General features: G+C 42.9%; 1 protein-coding gene across 1 annotated transcript in view; it reads right to left on the bottom strand.

Annotated features, from left to right (window-relative positions):
- Positions 1 to 1,431: 1,431 nt before the first annotated feature.
- DYNC2LI1 (dynein cytoplasmic 2 light intermediate chain 1) overlaps positions 1,432 to 21,720 on the bottom strand; it is a 103,192-nt gene continuing 82,903 nt past the window's right edge. The window contains exons 12-13 of the mRNA XM_082249842.1: positions 11,818 to 11,910; positions 1,432 to 1,553 (exon numbers count right to left, since the gene is read on the bottom strand). Coding sequence (XP_082105968.1) covers positions 1,485 to 1,553; positions 11,818 to 11,910 — 162 coding nt within the window. The 3' untranslated portion in view covers positions 1,432 to 1,484. The remainder of the gene's footprint in view (positions 1,554 to 11,817; positions 11,911 to 21,720) is intronic.

Here is a 21,720-nt window from a genome sequence, read left to right as displayed (position 1 = left end):
AAGATACTCACCAGTCGTAAGATACTCACCAGTCGCAAAGATACTCACCAGTCGCAAAGATACTCACCAGTCGCAAAGATACTCACCGGTCGCAAGATACTCACTAGTCGCAGATACTCACCAGTCGCAGATACTCACCAGTCGCAAGGATACTCACCTGTCGCAAAGATACTTCCTGTCTCAAAGATACTCACCAGTCGCAAGATACTCACCAGTCGCAAGATACTCACCAGTCGCAAGATACTCACCAGTCGCAAAAGATACTCACCAGTCGCAAAGATCCTCACCAGTTGCAAAGATCCTCACCAGTCGCAAGGATACTCACCAGTCCAAAGATCTTCACCAGTCCAAAGATCTTCACCAGTCCAAAGATCTTCACCAGTCGGTCGGTCACAGAGCACTGTCAGTCAGTCACAGAGCACAGTCAGACAGTCGCAGCGCAGTCAGTCCGTCGCAGAGCAGTCAGTCAGTCACATCACAGTCCGTCAGTCGCGGCACAGTCAGTCGCGGAGCAGTCAGTCAGTCGCAGAGCAGTCAGTCAGTTGCAGTCAGTCAGTCCGTCAGTCGTGGCACAGTCAGTCAGTCGCAGAGCAGTCAGTCAGTCGCAGTCAGTCAGTCCGTCGTGGCACAGTCAGTCAGTCGCGGAGCAGTCAGTCGCAGAGCGGTCAGTCAGTCGCAGAGCAGTCAGTCGGTCCGTCGCAGAGCGGTCAGTCAGTCGCAGAGCGGTCAGTCAGTCGCAGAGCGGTCAGTCAGTCGCAGAGCGGTCAGTCAGTCGCAGAGCGGTCAGTCGGTCACAGAGCAGTCAGTCGGTCGCAGAGTAGTTTTAATCAGATAGCAGCCCCTTAGCAACCTGTATTGATTGTAGTGTTGTGCTTTTAGTCCCCCCACCACCCCCACCCCCCTACCAGCTGATCAGTTGTTACCTTGCGTCCCCGGTCAGGTCCTGTCAGGTCCAAATGGGGACACAGACAGAAAAGAAACTCAGCAAAACTCAGCCGCCGCTGCTCTGTCACCCTGTCGCAGAGCTCTCGGTCACCCCCGCCGCCGCTGCTCCGTCACCCCCGCCGCTGCTCCGTCCCCGCTCTCCCTGTCGGTCACCCTTCCGAGGCTCCTTCACCCGGCCCCCGGCTCCCTGGTGCGGCTTCCCCCGCACGTGCGGCTCGCGGCTCCTCCTCCGCTCCTCCTCCTCTCACACACACAGCTCCCTCGATGTGCACCGATCACCCCGCAGCTTCCAGCAAAGGCTTCCGCTCCTCCTCCCTGCACAGATCGCTAAAGCCCACTGTTGGCTCATTTATACATCAGTTTCAGATGTCTGAGTATTGTTGGGGCAGGAATTGAAACAGGAGAATAGAACAGAACTGATACAGAAACATTTATTGTACACACATACATATATAAATATATGAAACAAACATTTCTTACAGGTATTTATCATTAAAAAATAAAAAAACTTAGAAGTATAGTGCACAAATCCATATCTATCATGCATGAGATCCAAGTGACATCGACTTCCAGGACTTGTCAGCGTTTCTTTTGTATTGTTCAAGCTCCTTCAAGGAAAAAAGGAGGAAAGTTTCAGATACATTTTCTTAATAAGGATAAAACCTTACGAACCTTTAGGATTATGTACAGAAAAAAAACATAGTAAAAAGAATATGTACAGAAAGAACGTAACATGTACAATCTAGAACAGTGATCTCCAAACTGTGGCCCCGGGGCCGGATGCGGCCCTTTGCCTTTATCTGGCTATTGGGGCACTATTCCATCCACTGACACCAACAATGGGGCACTATTCATCCCACTGACACCATCCAAAGGGCACTATTTCTTCCATTGATATTAATGATGGGACAGAATGCCTTCCATTGATATCAAAGATGGGGCACTATTCCTTCCATCGATATCAACGATTGGGCATATTCCTTCCATTGATATCAACGATTGGATGCTATTCCTTCTATTGATATCAATGGTTGGGCACTATAACTTTCATTAATATCAACCATGGGAGATAATTCCTTCCTTTGATATCAATGATGGGACACTACTCCTTCCACTTATATAAACGATGGGGCACTATTCCTTCCATCGATATCAACGATTGGGCATATTCCTTCCATTGATATCAACGATTGGATGCTATTCCTTCTATTGATATCAAAGATTGGGCACTATTACTTTCATTGATATTAACAATGAGGCACTATTCCTTCCTTTGATATCAATGATGGGACACTACTCCTTCCACTGATATAAACGATGGGGCACAATTCCTTCCATTGATATCAATGATTGAGCAATATTCCTTCCATTGATATCAACGATTGGGCACTATTCCTTCCGTTGATTTCAAGGATGTAGCATAACTCCTTCTATTGATATCAGCGATGGTCCATTATTCCTTCCATTGATACCAACGATGGAGCATTGTTTATTCCGACTGGACACCAGGACATTTTCTACTCCAGTTGGCTCTAGTCTGGCCTCCCTAAAGTCTGACAGACAGTAAAACTGGCCCTTTGTTTAGAATGTTTGGAGACCCCTGGTCTAGAAGAAAAAGTGGAGTGGACATGACCAAAGCCTTTAAATACTGTATATTATAGCATATCTGTGGTCAAAATGTAAAACGGACACATTCATTGTATTTTCCATATTGTATTTTAATTATTTTCAGCGGACTCCAATTACTCTGAATGATCATGAAGTTTATAAACTTACTTTGTTAATATCCCCACACATTTCCGTCCTTGAATCCTATGACACATATTTACTATACCCTGTAGGTAGGCACTGCTGTGTCACACATTTCACAGAACCTGCCTTCTGGACTACAGAGGAGCTGAGAGGAGAAGTTTCAGGAGGTGGCGTCAGTGCAGAAATCACTGCTTGCAGGCAGCAAGGTACCATGGGATATGTAGTTCTTATAAATAACGGAAAAGTTGGAAAGCATGCAGGCTATTCAGGTAGTTGTAAAAAGAGAAGGCCAGCAGACAGGCAGCACTAACAACATCAAAGGAGATGTTTTAAGTAAGCTTATATTGGATTGTCAAATATAACTATTGTTTGTATTCTAATTACAATGCTGATGTTAGAAAACAAAGGTGTATGCTGTGACCATAGAACACCTTTAACCATCTTACTGCCACTGCAGTAAGGCTTATAGCGGTGGGGGTTTTACACACACTCCCAGCAGCTATGTGTACACTCAAATCTGGAAGTGGTACAGATGCATGGTCACTTCATGTGACCCCTGGAATGTGGCCACCCTGGCGCACTCCCCCCCTCCCATGCTTCCCACATGGCAGGCATCACCGGGTGGAGGGGAGGTAGATCAGGGAGGGAGGGAGGAGTGGTGGAGGAGGGAGGGAGATCAGCAAATATCCGAACATCTGTTTGCTGATCTCCCATACTTAGAATTAACCCGGAAGTGACATTTACAACTTCACCTCCAGTTTGTGCTTAATGGAAGTTTATGGAAGGCTCTTCATTAGCTTCAATTGGAGGAAGGCGAGACACCAGGGGTCTAATTGGAACTACAGTGGATATAGAAAAGAATCACCGCCCTTTAAAATAATCACATTTTGTTGCTTTGCAGCCTGAAATGAAGACATACACAGTTTTAGTTTTATCCAGCTGTATTTACTTAAGTGCAACCTATATCATCCAAGTGAGAGATAGAACAACATTTAAGAAAAAGATAAAATTTGAAAAAACAGAATCGCTGAGTTAGAAAAAGGATCACCCCCTTGTGTCAGTCTTTTGTTGAACCACCTTCTTCTTTAACTATAATCTTTAGCCTGTTGGGAGATGTCGCTACTAACTTTGCACATCTAGGCTTTGCAATATTTGCCCACTGTTCTTTGCAGAACTGCTCAAGTTCAGTTAAATGTGATAGTGACCATTTGTCTACTGCAGTCTTTAAGCCATTCCACAAATTTTCAATGGGGTTTAAGTCTGGGCTCTGACTAGGCCATGCAAGGACAGTCACCTTTTTCTCCTTCATCCACTGTGTGCTCCTTTTTGCTGCTTGTCATGTTGGAAGGTAACCTTCTTCCAAAAGACATCTTTCTGATAGAGGGCAGCAGATCTTCCTCAAGAATTAGATGGTATTTTGCCCCATCCATTTCCCTTCTATTCTGACAAGTGCTCCAGTCCCTACTGCAGAGAAACACTCCGTAACAGTATATTACCACCTCCATGCTTTACTGTAGGAATGGTGTTATTTGGACGGTGAGATGTATTGGATTTCAGTCAGATATATTGTTTGTTGTCGAGGCCAAATAATTCAATTTTAGTCTCATCTGAACATAACTTTTTCCATGTGGCCTCAGAATCTTCATGCTGCATTTTGGCAAAGCGCATATGTGACTGCATGTGGCCTTTCATAAGGATTGGCTTTTATCTTGCAACCCTCCCATACAAGCCACACTTGTGGAGAATTTGTGATATTGTTGTCGTGTGCATGCATGACCAAACTTTGTCATAAACTCCTGCAACTGCTTCAGAGTTGTTGTAGGCCTCTTGGCAGCAGTTTCCTCCTGGCTCTTTCATCCAGTTTGGAGCAACGTCCTGATCCAAGGAGGGTCTGTGCTGTGCCAAATGCCTTCCGTTTCTTAAAAATAGACTTCACTGTGTTTCTAGGGATTGATAAAGCCTTTATCTTTTTTTTGCATCCATCTCCAGACTTGTGCTTGTCCACAACTTTATCCTTAAGATATTTTGATTGTGCCTTGCCACCCACAGTTTATGGTTTGCTTCAGTTGCACTACCAGGGACTGAAATGCTCCAGGAAAGCTCTTTTCATGCTGACCTAAATAAAATGACAACAGCTGATCACAGTTGAAAGTCAAATGGCTTTGTGTGCCATTGAGAAGGTGATTATCTACATCTGATCAAGTTTACAAGTCTCTTTTAGGAGGAGGGGATCCTTTTTGCAACTCAGTGATTCGGTTTTGAATTAAAAAAAAAAAAAATTCTGCAGTTGTGGGGTTATATCTTTTACACAGATAATATAAGTTGCACTGAACAAATACAGCTGGATAAAACAAAAATGGTGTCGGTCATCATTTCTGGCTGCAAAGCAACAAAATGTAAAACTTTTAAAGGGGGGTGATTCCTTTCTATACCCACTGTATCATCATTTTATTTTTAAGTGATTTACCTTTTTTAAACCCTGGAGTAGTACAACACTGTAATATACTGTCATTTAGATAAATAAATTTTAGGGTATTGATATGCAGAGTGACACGTCAGCAAGAGATATATAAAAGAAGGCAGCAAGTGCCAAATTCTTAAAGATGTCTGGAAACAGAGCCATGTCTGAGCAAAGGGCAGCTGTACTCTGCCACTAGCACAGATATCCTTATCCCACTATCTAAAGAACAAATATTAGTCCTTTAATTTACACAACAGCTTTCTCATGTAATATTAAATCCACATTTATTCATTTAATCTACAAAACCATTTAACCACTTCTGGACCGGAAGATTTTCCCCCTTCATGACCAGGCCATATTTTGCGATTCAGCACTGTGTTACAATTGCGCTGTCATGCGATTCTGTACCCCAATAAAATTACTGTCCTTTTTTTCCCACAAATAGCGCTTTCTTTTGGTGGTGTTTGATCACCTCTGCGATTTTTATTTTTTGCGCTATAAACAAAAAAAGAGCGACAATTCTGAAAAAAAAAATATATATATATAAGTTTTCACTTTCTGCTATATGACATTCCCCCAAAAAAATTTAAAAATCTAAATTTTTTAACATTTTAGGCAATTTGTTTTCTGCTACATGTTTTTGGTAAAAAAAAAAAAAAAATCGCAATAAGCGTATTTTGATTGGTTTGAGCAAAAGTTATCGCCTCTACTAACTACGGGAAAGATTTATGTCATCTTTATTGTTTTTCTTTTTTTACTAGTAATGCCAGCGATCTGCGATTTTTCAGCGGGACTGTGACACTGCGGCGGACAGATCGGACACCTAACTGACATTTTTGACACTTTTGGGGGTACCAGTAACATTACTACAGTAATCAGTGCTAAAAATATGCACAGTTACTGTAATAATGACACTGGCAGGGAAGGGGTTAACACTCAGGGAAGGGGTTAAATGTGTACCTAGGGGCGTGTTTCTAACTGTATGGGAGTTAGGCTTGTGAAATGATCACAGAGACCTGTGTTCCTATATAGAAGGCAAGTTTCGTGCCAAGATTCAGGGTCAAGATCTAAGACATAATAGCTTTTGGAATCCCAGATCAGCTTTTAGTTCTTGCACTGTCAGTTGCCGATCTTTGTTTATTGCAGCCCGTACATGTTCAACATTCTTAGGTGTTCTGCTTGTTGAAGAGCTTCCAGAACATGGATCACATTCAACAGATTCTCAACCATCTTTGGAGCGCTTGTGCCACACTTTTATTTGCGGTGCACTCATTGCATCGTCCACGAAAGCCTTCTACATCATCCGAATAGTTCAAGGAATGTTCAAGCTTAATGCTAAATTTTATGCAGATTCGTTGCTCTACTGGCTCAGTCATTTTGAATGCGATGGCCACAGTGTACACATACTAACTCAAGGGTGTCTAGCACACCAACAAACTAGTACAGTGAAGTGGTTATTGTTCACGCATGCGCATTCCAATCCACTCTTCTTGGCTGCCAGGTTACATCAATGCTGCACAAACTCTTCTGGTTATAGTGATGAGACTAACAGTGGTAATGTTAACAATGGCTGGACTTTTTTCAGAAGGACCCTGTATGTGAATCTCTTTGCTGTATTAGAGTACAATAGACAGGGAGGGGAGACCTCCCCAGAGGGGGCACTATATGCAATAAACACGTAAGAAGTTTCTAATCCTTCCTTGCTCTATCTAAAACTCAATGGAAATCATTCTGACAGCACAAAGGCTTTAACAGTAATAAATGTACATGTCAAGGGGGACTTCAGCTAAGCTAAGTAAAAGCGAGGTTCAACCCTCACTAGGGGGGGAACCTCTGGGTGAATCTAAGATGGAAAAGGACCTGGGGGTACTGATAGACAACAGGCTTGGAAGTAGAATGCAATGCCAAGCCGCTGCAAGCAAAGCCAACAGAATACTGGGATGTATAAAAAAGGGGATTCACTCCAGAAATAAAGAGATTATTCTCCCACTCTACAAGACTCTGGTCCGGCCACATCTGGAGTATGCTGTCCAGTTCTGGGCACCGGTCCTCAGGAAGGATGTGCTGGAACTGGAGAGAGTCCAGAGAAGGGCAACAAAGATAATTAGGGGAATGGAGGACATCAGCTATGAGGAAAGGCTACAGGCATTGAACTTATTCTCTCTGGAGAAGAGACGCTTGAGGGGGGATATGATATCAATGTACAAATACTGTACTGGCGACCCTAGCATAAGGAACAAACTTTTCAGAAAAAGGGAATACAATAAGACACGTGGCCACACACTAAAACTAGAGGAAAGGTGGTTTAACCTTAAAGTACGTAGGGGGTTCTTTACTGTCAGAGCAGTAAGGATGTGGAATTCTGCAAACAGTCGTATCAGCAGGGAGCATCGATAGTTTCAAATAACTATTAGATGGGCACCTTAAAGACCACAACATAGAGGGGTATACAATGTACGGTTAACAGCAAACACACACACACATCATAGGTTGAACTGGATGGACTGATGTATTTTTTCAACCTCACTAACTATGTAACGACTAGTGTTAACGAACCCTAAAAGCAGATTTTTTTTGTCTTCTCATGTGCATGAGGCCCCTTTGGAAGCAGTCCAGGGAGATGGTGCCCATTTTTTCCATGTATAGGATCCTGTAGCGAGCAGTCAGGAACAGGCCAGTCCAACCAGTACCCACAGTTTTATAGAACTCAGGAGTGGGATACTCTGATTGAAATGCACTGTTTTAAGAGTTGATTTAAAAAATGGGATCCATGAGCATAAGACAGGTAACTGAAGAGGTAACTCCAGGTTATTGACCTTAAGCCATTATCATGTGCGTAGCTGATAAACACTTTACAACAAACGTAGTACTGTATAATATAAGCACAAACTTATCAGCTACATATGCCAAAAGCAAACCTATTGATAAGCAAGAAGAAAAAGTTAACCTTGGGGTTTATTATAGGTCTGACGCTGAAATAAGTTATTAAAGGAAATTTATTTTAATTTTTTTTTTTATATATCAATAAAGTGCACTGCACTCGATAACCAATGACAAGCCCTGAACTAATATGCTCATCTACAAAGTTGCAAATATTTGGAGAGCAGAATTAAACCCAGACAAGTTAACATTATGACTTGTCCATTGCTGAAATAGGTTATTAAAGTTAATTTTTTATTTCTATCAAGCTTTTGTTGCAGGCAATGCTTGGGCACCATATGACTGCCTGAAAATACCTCTTTTACTTGTTTCTTGAAACCAGGAGAGAGCCCTACATTCTAGTTGAGCTGCAGCAGCAGGTCCACTCTGTCCCGTGAAACGAGGTACCTATACGTCGCCTCGCAGGACCGCTAGTGGGGGCGCACGTGCGTGCATATTGGTCACAAGGGAAGCTAATTAACGGGTCCAGCGGCCGAGATTGCCATCGGGCACCTGCGTTCATTCCCCGTGGAGACAAAATGGCGGTCTGCCTTTGTAACTACAGCAGACCGCTGTTCTGTCAGTAGCGAACAGAGGGATCCTGTGTTCCTCTTATTTAGGAACACAGGTATCTGTGTTCAAGCAGCAAGCCCATCCCCCCAGTTAGAAAGCACCCCCTATCGGAGCGTCTCCGACGCATCTTCCCGGAGACCTCGGATATGCTGGCGTTGCAATGAATCGCAGCGCACTCTGCTCCATATTTTTTGGAGTTGTCCTGCCCTACGTAGCTTTTGAAACAAGGTTAGACGGATAATCCAACTGATGACAGATTTTATCTTGCCGGACAATCCTGCCTTTTTTCTGTTACATTGCTCTGCCATGCCACCAAAACAATATAAACATTCGGTGCTTCGCCACTTGTTGAATGCAGCCAAATCCTGCATCAGTCTTCGCTGGAAGGAGTCTACTCCTCCCTCCATATCGCTCTGGTTGCGGAAAGTAAAATTGATCAATGACCTGGAGGACCTGGTACTGACTTCACAGGGTAGAAGGGAACGTTATTCTGCAACTTGGAGCTGCTGGAATATGTTTATTTTCTCGGATGAGGGCCAGGCTCTGAGCGTGGATGCTGGCTCTTAGGTGCTCTGGGGCTAACTTGCCCGCATGGGATCCTCCCCCCCCCCTCTCGTCCTTGCCCGTCCTTCTCCTCACCTTGCCTATCCCCCTCCCCCCATCCCCGCTCCTTTCCCCCTATCACCCCCTTTCTTTTCTTTTGAGATCCCCTCTTAATCCAACCTTTTTCTGGCCCCTCCCCCCACTTCTTGGAATACTCAGAAATCTTTCTTTTTCTTTTTACTTTTCCTCAGTACAGTTACTCTTTTGCATACTACATTTTTCATGTCCACATGCTTAATGCGATATCTGTTATGTTAGATTGTATATTCAGGTGCAGACATATATGACATATCCAAGCTCGAAGGTCTTTTCACGAACTTCTACCTCATGGTCAAATTTCCTGAATGTTGGACAGCTACTATGCATATTTCTGATTTTACACTAATGTTGCCTTGTGTAATTCAGGGATTGTACTGCTGTACTGTATGTACACGTTGACTGAGTTTCATGTTTTATATTCTCTGTTTCAATAAAGAATTTGAAAAAAAAACAGAAAGCACCCCCTAGGGATACATTTAACCCTTTGATCGCCCCTCGTGTTAACCCCTTCCCTGTCAGTGTCATTATTACAGTAACAGTTCATATTTTTAGCACTGATTATTGTAATAATGCCACTGGTCCCCCCAAAAGTGTCAAAAATGTCAGTTAGGTGTTTGATCTGTCCACCGCAATGTCGCAGTCCCGCTAAAAATCACAGATCGCTGCAATTACTAGTAAAAAAAATAAAAAATAAAAATGACAAATCTTTCCCCAAGTTTTTAGACGCCATAACTTTTGCACAAACCAATCAATATACACTTATTAGGACTTTTTTTTACCAAAAATATGTAGCAGAATACAAGTTGGCCTATAATATGAAAAAATTTGATTTTTACATTTTTTATTCGGAAAGTTATATAGCAGAAAGTAAAAAACATAGTTTTTTTTTTTTTTCAGAATTGTCACTCTTTTTTTGTTTATAGCGCAAAAAAATAAAAATCCCACAGGTGATCAAATGCCACCAAAAGAAAGCTCTATTTGTGGGAAAAAAAGGACATCGATTTTATTTGGGTACAGCATCGCGCAATTGTCAGTTAAAGTAATACAGTGCCGTATCACAAAAAGTGGCCTGGTTTTTAGGGGGTAAATCCTTCCGAAACCAGAAGTGGTTAAAATTCAGCTTGGTAAAGCAACCTGGGCTTATACTTACCCTCAGGCCTGATCCAGCGATCTTATCACTTAGAGTTCTGGCCATCCTTCTTCCAGGCCAAGCTCTTCTGCACAGGTGAAGAGGCTAGCATCATAATAGATTCAAGTATTTGAGGGCTGAGATCAGCAGCTGACGGCAATTGTTGACACATTCAGCCCCCAGTCAGGAGACTCCTTGGCCAACAGCCGAATGTAAAAAAAAAAGGGACTGGGGATGCTGGCTAATGTCATTACCCAAATATGGCAATGACCATATTTGGTCAACAAAGGGGCTCTCCTGACCAGCAGCTGAATGTCTCCTGGAAGGTGTAATTGGTTGCATTATGGACAATCCAGGCTCAGCGCCACCCCCACCCATACCTGTTTCTTGCAGGTATATAAATCTGTTGCAGGCATAACACAGTTCTAATGCATGTCTAAAAACACCCTTTATGAATTCTTATGTGAATTTGGAGCACCTGTAATTTCCCAGCATGCACTGTAAATGCATTTTTTTATGAGAAAAAGTTTGACATTTTAGTTTATTAAAGCAGAACTTTAACCATAACAACCTAATAAAAAAATAATGTTCTTTAGCAAAGAACATGCATTTCTGATTAATAATTATGCTACCAAAATTAGTGTGTGCTGTAAATTACCCCCAGCATTGTTCCTGTTTCCTCTGATTGGAGGCTGCCATTTTGCTGAAGCCCAGAGGCCCTGAGCAGTAGTAAATCATAAAAAAAAAAAAATCAAAAAAACAGTTACATTCCTGGAATTTCAGGATTACTAACTTGGCAAACCATCAAATGGCTGGTGTCATAACTGATCTCAGGCGCAGCATGGCAGTTGCAGATCAAACAGAAGCAGCTTCCTTGGCTGTAAAGGCTAGGAGGGTTTAATTAATGGCATTGCAGCCTCCTCTTCTGGGGTCCCCAAGCTGGAATCATGTCTCCTCCTCTTCTGTGTCTGCCACAATAGCTAGCGCTTACTGTGGGGCAGGCATGCGGGCTTGCTCCCGAGCTGGGCTCTAAGCCTTTAAAACCACTTTATTCTCAATCTAATTCAACTGTAATCTTTACTTGTGTAACTAGTTCTTTATCTCTGTATACTAGCTTACTATTTGCTAGTAGAATGAACACACAGCAGCCACATGGACTGGGATGCTTTTTTTTTTTTTTTTCCCTTAGCATGTTTTTCTTTGTACAAGCTTTCAGAAATGTATTTGAGACACAGGTTCATGGTATGTACACTATAACACAATTTATCTTTGGCTGATAAGACAACATCAGCTCTGAAACAGTTATTTCCAGTCCTGTGCATGGCTGTATAGATAACTGCAGATGACCGATAGTTACCTGTCCTGGAAACCTACATAAGGTTATACAGACGCATACCTGATCCTTTTGGGTCCTCATAGCATCGACATCCCTTTCTGCATACTGTGGATCCTTTGCTGGGTCCTTTACATCTTTGACGTCATCTGTTTTCTACAGAAAAAAGAAAAATCTAATTTGGTTGAATAGTAAATATGCATACTTGCTGAATCTAGTAAAGAGTCTGGTACTTCAAAGGGCTACATATACTTTTGCAAGGTTTGCAAAACACTGGGAGCCTCAAGTACTCAAGGTGCTCTACTATGCTACTGAAGATGTCACACCCTTCCGCCACCTAAGCCTCCTTACTACGATAAGTGGTCTCAGGTGACCAACTGTGAGGCATGGAAGGGGACAGGTTTTAACTACCTAAATCTCTGTACCCATTGGGACAGGCAAAAAGTACTAAGGACAAAAAGTAAGTAAGGTAAGGCCACATTGGTATTTGGGAATATATATTTATCTAATTAGGCATATCAAAGGGAACATGTTGACCAGAACGGAGACTTACCAAACCAGGTTGACCTTTACATATCCAAGGGGCAGATAATGTTAATTTTAATAAAAGACCACCTCAGCCTTTGAAATGCCTAATTAGATAAATATATATTCCCAAATACCAATGTAGCCTTACCTTACTTACTTTTTGATGTGTTAAATAGACTTGTCACTCTCCTGTCCCATATGTAGCGTATGTGAACCCATCACACACTATATGTATGCACATATTATAATATATAAAATATATACACACACACACACATATATATATATATTATGTATAGATGCCCATAAAATTTACTAAATATCCCCTTGAGTGTTTTGTGTCTTGCGCTTTTGGTCTACCCTGATGTATAATACAATTTTTTTCTTAACAGATAGGGCTTTATTTTATTAGCCGGTCTGGATATATATTTTTTTGTAATTTATTCGATTTTTGCACAAAAAAATAGTTAAAAAAAAGGAAAAAATATTTTTCTTTAATCAACTGCTGACAGCCAAATGTACAAAAATGTTCTGGCTTAAAATAGATAGAACAAGCTCCAAGCTCATTGCTGCAGGTTCAAGCATGAGCTTGGTATTATTTTTTACAGATGGTGATTGGCTGTTCAGTAAAAGAGATCTGGGTGGCTCTACAACTACCAGATCACTTTTACTGTAATGAGAATGGCTGCTGTGGTTCCTGGGCTCTCCCATTCCTCTGGGGAGCCCAGAACCACGATAAACAGCCAGGCTAGCTAGATACAGAGGATATTGAGGAACGTCTGTTCCCTGGTTTCTTCAGTGACTAATAAGGACGATTATTTCATCACTTCTGATTACAGATCTGTCATTCCCTGGCTGCTACAGCAGCTAATCAAGCTTGATCTGTGCTTAATTAGATGTACTGGACAGCAGGAGAGACACTGGGGGTCAAACAGAGCCCCGATGTCTCTATAAAGTGTACTTGGCACCAGTGTTAATTTTGTCAACGAAAACATTTTCATCAAAATTTTCATCAGTAGCTTATTTATGGTGACGAAAAGGAAACGTACAGCAGATTTTTGTCCACTGATGAAAAAACTATGACAAAAATGAACTACGTTTTTGTTAACGAACAAAAATTAAACAAAATTTTGAGGCAGGGACGTTTACCCTCATGAACTTCGGATGGTAGAGAAACAGCACCAATCTCAGTGCAGTATGTTGAGCGAAAATGATTATTTATTAGGTATTGCACTTACAGGATAAGACCAAATGTAAATGGCATGTAAAAGAGACCAAGCAGTGAAGTCCCTCTGGATGGAGAGCTGGGTTCTGCGGCGTCCCACGTTGCCAGCCACGCCAGTGGTTTCTAGTGCTCCGATGCAGTGGGCGGGGGAGTGAGCGGGCATCACTAGGGAGACAGAGAGACCGCAGTGGGCATGGTCGTGGCGCACATTTGGAGCATGCATGCTCCTTCCACAGACCTCCCAATCGGCCATCTCAGCTGAGGTTAAAAAGGGGCAGCGGTGCCGGTGAACAGCAAGGCTCAATGCACCGGCTCCAGCTATAACCTCACAGAAACAGCACACCGAGTGGCGGCCACGGGAAAATGTCGTGTAATACAGTAAATAAATGGTGGTTTATTAATGACACAAAACAGCAAGCATCTATAGTATAAGGCCAAAAGATCAAAAAGTGAAAAATTTATAGAAGTAAAAGATAATGTCATAAAATTATCTGTCCAAAATAAAAAGGTTAAAATTTTAATTTCAAGGTTTAATTAAAAAAAAAAAAAATCATAAATAATAAAAATAATATATAATAAAAAACAATTGATGGGATCTAAAAAGGTCAGCTCTCCATCTAGAGGGACTTCACTGCTGGGCCTTTTTTACATGGCATTTACTTGGTCTTATCCTGTAAGTGCAATAACTAATAAAGGTACGTTTTTGCTTCACAAACTGCACTTAGATTGGCGTTGCTTCTCTTCCATCCTCTTTACCTACACAGCCACTTCTTACTCTGATGGCTGGCTGCCTAATCACTAAACACATTAGATTTTAGTTAACTAAAATGATTTTATTAGACTAAAATTTACTGGAGATTTTAGTCAGCTAAAATAAGACTAAAACTAAAACAATTGCAGATGACTAAAATGGGACTAAAACTAAAATGGCATTTTAGTCAAAAGACTATAACTAAAACATCAAAATTTGATGCCAAAAATTAACACTGCTTGTCACCTGCCCAAAGCTATCACATAGAAGGGCTTAATAGCTCCATTGTGATAGCAATAAAGTAAAAAAAAAAAAAAAAAATGAAAAGCACCCCAACCCATCCCACACATACATGCTAACAGTAGCGGCTGGTGCATTGGGAGGGCAGGGGCGCAGCCCCCCCCCCCCCCCATCCCTAATCTACATGCAGGGCGCCGGATGCATGGAGTTCAATGGGGCTTTTTTTTTTTTTTTAGCATGTGATTAGAGCCAGAGGCTCTAATAGGCTAAGACAAAGGGTGGGCAGAGCACTGCGCCCCGAGCCCACCCAGTTGTGTGACAATAGCGAATGAAAATTCACTATTGTCACACAGATCCTCCTCCTGGCCAATCAGGAACGGGTCCTGAGACCGGTTTCCCGATTGGCCGAAAGGAGAAGCCATTGGGCATAGAGGAGGAGGGAGGAGACGCAGAAGACTGAGGGGGAAGAAGCCGAAGCTGCCGCCGCTTGCTGCTGCACATGTCCAGATGTCCAGGCATCCAGGGTGAGTGAGCTGGGGGGTCCTGCTGTGATCCTGGGGGGGTATGGTGCACGGCCTGGTGTGGTCCGGGGGGGGGGGGTTGTATGGTGCGGTCCGTCTAAAGCCCCCCCCCCGGCCCATGGAGCACCAGCCACCACTGCATGCTAATGCAAATATGTGTGTAGGTCATACACACTTATGTAAAAAGCGAATGCACCTGATGATGGGTATTGCTGTGAACATCACAGCGAGGGCAATAATTCTAGGGCCATCATTCACAATTAACTCTGCAATGATCACCTGTTAACAATTTTAGGTACCAAAGTTTGTCGCCATTTTGACATGTTTGGTATCTATTCACTCGATGCAACATCTTTACCACACTACTACTTTACTATTAAAAATGTTAGGTAAATCTTCTTTTATACATTACAAAACAATTGGGTATTATATTGTTTGTGTGCACTAAAATGTTTTTTTCTTGCAGTTTGCGTTTAATAAATGGCAGAATGCAAATGCAGGTATCTCAAAACATAAGAAAAAAATGAACAGCCACCATGTTATTTTCCAGGGCCTCTGTTTTCAGAGATTATATAATGTTTGGGGGTTCTAAGTAAGGTTCTAGCATAAAAATGCTGATTTTAATATGTGGAGGAAAATACAAAAACTTGCCCCAAATACTCTGTTCGATCAACGTACATGGCAGTTTGTTCATGCAACCCTTGCACTGTTTTTTTGTAATTCCAAATACACAATAAAAATACTGAACAAGACAATAAAAATTGCCCTGGACAGCAAGTGGTTACTTTATCCGCGGATTTGATTATATTTATTTTTACCTACTAGACTTTTATTAAGAAGAAATATAATTGACCAAGTCTGCCAAATTAAATTTTATCCTTGTTTTTTCTTTATGGGGGAAGGTCTGAATCCGGTCAAGTGAGACCTGATCCAGCCTCTCCCATGTAACTCCTCAACAACAGATTACTTCTAAGGCCCCAGGCACACAGGGCGTTTTTGTAGCTGCTGTTAGGAGCGTCAGACGTTTTTTTTTGCAGCTTAAAAACGCCCCTCCGTGTTATTCTATGGCTTCATGCACACACAGGGCTCTTAGGAGCTCCAAGTGGCATAGGCGTTTTTAAGCTGCAAAAAAAAGCCAGGGCCAGTGCGTTCTGAGGACCAGCGTCAGAGCTGTAAAAACGTCTGACGCTGCGAAAGGCTGATTAACGTTGCTTAACCATTTAAGCCCTGGAGGATTTGGCTGCTGAAAGACCAGGGGGTATTTTGCGATTCTGCACTGCGTGACTTTAACGGACAATTGCACGGTCGTGCGACGCTGTACCTAAACGAATTTGACGTCCTTTTTTTCCCACAAACAGAGCTTTCTTTTGGTGGTATTTGATCACCTGTGCGATTTTTTGATCATGCGCTATAAACAAAAAAAAGAGCGTAAATTTTGCAAAAATAACAATATTTTTCATAATTTTTTATATGAAATTCCCCAAAAAAAATGTAAAAATCAAAATTTTTTAACATTTTCGGCCAATTTGTTTTATGCTACATATGTTTGGTAAAAAAAAAAAAAATCGCAAAAAGCGTATTTTGATTGGTTTCCGCAAAAGTTATCGCGTTTACAAACAAAGGGAAAGATTTTTTTTAACGCGTAATGGCGGCGATCTGCGATTTTTTTTGCGGTACTGCGACATTGCGGCAGACAGATCGAACCCTTGACTGACATTTTTGACACTTTTGGGGTTACCAGTGACATTTCTACAGTAATCAGTGCTATACATATGCACTGTTACTGTAAAATTGCACTGGCAGTGAAGGGGTTAACTTTATTTGAGAGGGAGGGGCTGTGTGTGTCCCTAGGGGCGTGATTCTGTGATTGGCTGTGGCTTGAGCTGTAGGAACAATGATCAACGGTCCTACATAGTAGAACCGTATGATCAGTGTTCCTACACAGGGGAGAATGACAGGCGGCTTGTTTACACCCTTCCTATTGTTCATTCAATGTTTTGCAATTTAGCTGCTGTATAAGGGCGCGGGTTTATATACATTTATGCTATTTTGGCTTGTTTACACAGCCTGCCTGCCTTTCTCCCTCTCCCCCGACGATCGCTGAGTGACCGGCGGACATCGGGTCCGCCGGTCACACGCGCGGGGGGCCCGTGACCGCGCGGGAGCACCCTGCCGGCGGCGCGCGCTCGCTCCCCAGAGCCTCACAGGCTAGTGATGTACCGATACTGCCTGTCAGGGGCTGACCGCCATGTACTTGCGGCGGTCGGCAAGCGGTTAACATTGCTTATAAAGCGTTTAGCCACGTTATACGTTTTTTATTTTAATGTGAAAATCAATGGTTCCCTATAGGAGCTTTGTTTTGATTGGAAGTCGCATCACAAGTCGGATCAGGATGATCCGACTTGTGGTGCGACTTGCGCTCTAAGGATCTTGAGGGAGAACTCCACGCCAAAATGGGAAAAAAACAGCGTGGGGGTCAGCCCCAGGTTCCAAACCAGGCCCTTCGAGTGTGGTGTGGATTTTGAGGGGAGCCCCAGGCCAAAAAAATGGTGTGGGGCCCCCCCAAAATCCATACCAGACCCAAAGGGCCTGGTTTGGAACATGGGGAGACCCCCCACGCCGTTTTTTTCCCATTTTGGCGTAGAGTTCCCCTTCAAGATTCTCAGAGCGCAAGTCGCACCACAAGTTGGATCATCCTGATCCGACTTGTGATGCGACTTCCATTCAAGTCAATGGGCTGAAAGCCATATCAAAGATGGCTCCTAGGCAACCATTGATTTTGAATGGAGGCAGAAAAAACGCTGCTAAAAGCCAACGTGGCCAAACGTGCAATAATGCCAATGGAAAAAGCTACTAAAAGCACGTTTTTACAGCTGCTTTTTCCTGTCGTTAGAAGTGGCTCTGCAGCTCGTTTTTTCTGATGCCCTGTGTGCATGGGGCGTAAGAGTGATGTATTGATGTTTAGAAGCCAGCAATAGATCACTAAAGCAGTGATCTACTGCTGCCGGTAGAAGCTAGACAGCACTTTTCCATCTCTTCCCAAGTCTTGGAAATGACAGCCATGATGCCAAAAGGACAAGGGAAGCTCCAAAGGAGTTGAGCATCTTTTTCCTGGTTCACACCAACTACGGCATGGTGAGGAGGAATGGCCATTCTATGATCATTTTTTCCCACGTTTCTATATGTGCTTATAAGAGACATGAGGTACCATAAGCAGGGATTTATCCTACCCACCTTTACTACACCTTACAAAAAAATATAAGGATCAGATTGTTGATGACAACAACTTTGGATACACAATTTGTATATTGATGTGTTCTACATCTGTTTTTGACATTTCCTTTCTGACACTCTTTCAAATCATGCTTGTTGTGGGGTCTGTAACTCAAATGTACTCAAAGTGGTAATAAAGGTTTGGCTTTTTTAAAATAAAAAAAAATATAAACATGTTATACTTAACTGCTCTGCGCAGTGATGTTGCACAGAGTAGCCCCGATCCCCCTCTTCTCGGGTGCCTTGCTGGGGCTCCTGGCCCTTGACAAGTGCACTCAATAGCAAGGCACTGGTGCAAGCTTGCTCCCGAGCCCCGCTCTATACGTCCATGAGACACATACAGCTGCGGCTCAGTCCTGCCCCTGCTCTCTCCTCGTTGGCTCACTGGCTGTGATTGACAGAAGTTACCAATGAGGAGAGGGAGCCCCGGGACTTCTGAGGCTGTCGCTGGATTGAGAGGGAGGGAGCACAGGTGAGTATTAGGGGGAGCTGCACACAGGTTTTCTACCTTCATGCAATGAATGCATGAAGGTAAAAAACCTTCAGCCTTTACAACCACTTCAAGTCAGATGCAGCCAGGCAACTAGTGTTTTCAAAAGAAAGTCTGCAACAGTAGCCCCTGCATTTTTTTCATAACCATGTAATTTAAAAAAATAAATAAAACGTATGCATACGTTTAAACCTACAGTCTTCTAGCCACTCCAGTGACATTTTGGGTCCTTCCTTTCTTTTTTCCAGCAGCAGCGGGAGAATGAGTGGCCCACTAACAAAATGATGTGTTAGTGTCACCCATTCCATAAGTACCAAAACCCAGGTTGTGTCAAGACATCTTCCTAGGACGTGGGTCGGTGACAGCCTGAGCTCATAGGAAGGGAGTTGAATGATGTTGCCCATCATTCAGCCAAAGACTGGTGACATCTGTGTTGTAAACCAAGCACTGCAAATGTCGGATTCTGACTGAAGGCATGCACTGCAGAAAAATCTGCTTTTTTTATTATTATTTTTACATTTCCTGGGCATATTTTTCTAAATTTTAACTTAAATTCTGTTTGAAATGTCAGTTTTAGGCAGCATTTACTTTTAGTACAGAGGAATAAGGGAACGAGAAACAACAACAACTATTCTGTGTCTTTAGTTCTGTTTTAAACCCAAATGTAGTGTATAAGCATCAGTCAATTTATTTTTCAGTGTCATAAGTAATGTGTTTCAGGCCAATTTAAGTAATTTAGTGCTGATGACCGCCTATTGGGTTGAACACTTTTCTATGCAGACATCCACAGCAATCTTAATCATAAAAAAATAATTGCAAACAGCCTTGAACATAAAACATGTCAAAATGACATTACTGTACTGTACTATAAAACTGCAATAAAAATAATCCCTATAATTGCAGATAAGGTTACAATCAGATCTGTATTTGGCTAACCAACAAGTGTTTTTTTTTTTAAGAAGCTATTAAGGAAGCTGAATATATTATAATGAGCAATGTCAGATGACAGATTTTGGCTGCCTGTTCCATAATCACAAATTCTTAAAAGAGAAGTTCAGGATTTAAAAAAAAAAAAAAAACCAAACATTTATACTCACCTACGTAGGTGGATGCAGCATCCGTCTGATGCTGCATCTGTCTCCCGCCAGCTCTGCAGTGAGAACGGAGTGATCAAACACAGCTAAACACTCAGTTTCTGCTCCAGAGCTCACTGTAGCGATGGGCTGTGGAGAGGGCAAGAGGGGCTTGCTCAGTCTCTCGGCGGATCTCTGAGAGGCTGAACCAGGTGCCGGTCTAGGCTTCTGGGTGGATACCAACCATATGGTTGGGATTTTTTCTGAGCCTTGACTGACTAAGTGACATGAGCCAATAGCAAGCTTTAGCCCACTGTTGGCTTAATATGGGTCACAGGAGTGCAGAACCAACCATAGACCAAAAAAAGCTTTGTCCATACTTCTTTAAACTTCTATGATTCCCTAGATATATCCACAGCTGAAGTCCATTGACTGAACAATCAATCTTTACATTGCCAGTGCCGACATTAGGGAAAATTGTGCTGAGAGGTTGCCAGTGCTGATTACCTCCATCTAAAAGATGCTAAATGCCTGGCTATCATGTTGATCCTGTGTCTCCAATGCTTTATCGGTCACTGATCTGGAACAAATTCTGATGTTGCAAGAAAAATAAGCTTTCAGAAGCTGAATAGTGAACCTAGATTTTGGCTTTGGCACTATATAACACTACATTATATTATACATAATAGTATCCTTGTACTTGGGAGACTTTAGGACTATATTCTGGGGTAAATACCTGGGGTTGCAGGTAATATTTAAAGGATGTCTAAACTTTTGGCCACCTAATGCGAAGAGAGGACTCATTGCAAAAGACCCTGATTCTGGGAAACATGGAAGGAAAAAGGAGACGAGGACGACAGAAAACAAGATGGATAGATAGCATCATCGAAACAATGAACATGAAGTCAAGCAAGCTCCGGAAGGCAGTGGAGGACAGAAAAGCTGGGTGTGCTATGGTCTATGAGGTCACAAAGAGTCGGAAACAACTAAACGACTGACAAACAAACCAAGGAGAAGCTATCTTCTATGGCAGGCATCACTAAATGGCGGCCCGCGGGCCAAGTCCGGACCCAATCAGTGTTCCGTCCGGCCCCGCAGCGGTCGCGCCATTTAGGATCTGTTTTTTCCCTCTGCCGCCGCCGCTGCAGCTCCGTCTTTACAGAGCTGACATCGGAGGAGCAGCGCAGTGATTCACGGAGGACGGGGGCTGGTACAGTAAACTGATTGGTTGCTAGATCTGCCCTGTATTGTAGCAACCAATCAGTTACCTGGGGCAGGTCCGGCCCTCCGTGCATCCCTTTGAGCACTTCCGATGTAAGCTGCTGTGCCTCCGATGTCAGCCACGCTGCCCTGTTTAAGGTAGGACAGGGAAGAGGCACTAATAATGTAAAGGGGGAAAGAGGGGTGATATCAAAGAGGCAGAAAAGTAAAGGAGTGATACGGTATGAAGGGGGATGGGGTTCTACAAAGGGGGTGAGGATTAGAATGTGAAGGGGGGCTGGAGACTGCAGTGTGAAGGGGGGTTTTAAAAAAAAGGAGATGAGCACAGGAATGTCTGAGGGTGCTATAAAGGGGGTGAGGACAAGAATGTGAAGGGGGTGCTATGAAGGGGATGAGGACAGTTATATGAAGGGGGTGCTATGAAGGGGGGGGGGACAGTTATGTGAAGGGGGTGCTATGAAGGAGGTGAGGACAGTTATGTAAAGGGGGTGCTATAAAGGGGGAGGACAGTTATGTGAAGGGGGGTGCTATGGAGGGGGTGAGGACAGTTATGTGAAGAGGGGTGCTATGAAGGGGGTGAGGGCAGTTATGTGAAGGGGGTGCTATAAAGGGGGGGACAGTTATGTGAAGGGGGTGCTATAAAG

Source organism: Pelophylax lessonae (genome assembly GCF_965119305.1).
Source record: "Pelophylax lessonae genome assembly, chromosome: 3".
NCBI classification, from domain to species: Eukaryota; Metazoa; Chordata; class Amphibia; order Anura; family Ranidae; genus Pelophylax; species Pelophylax lessonae.
The sequence above is the reverse complement of the archived record's forward strand: the minus strand, read 5'-3'. Positions and strand labels throughout refer to the sequence as shown.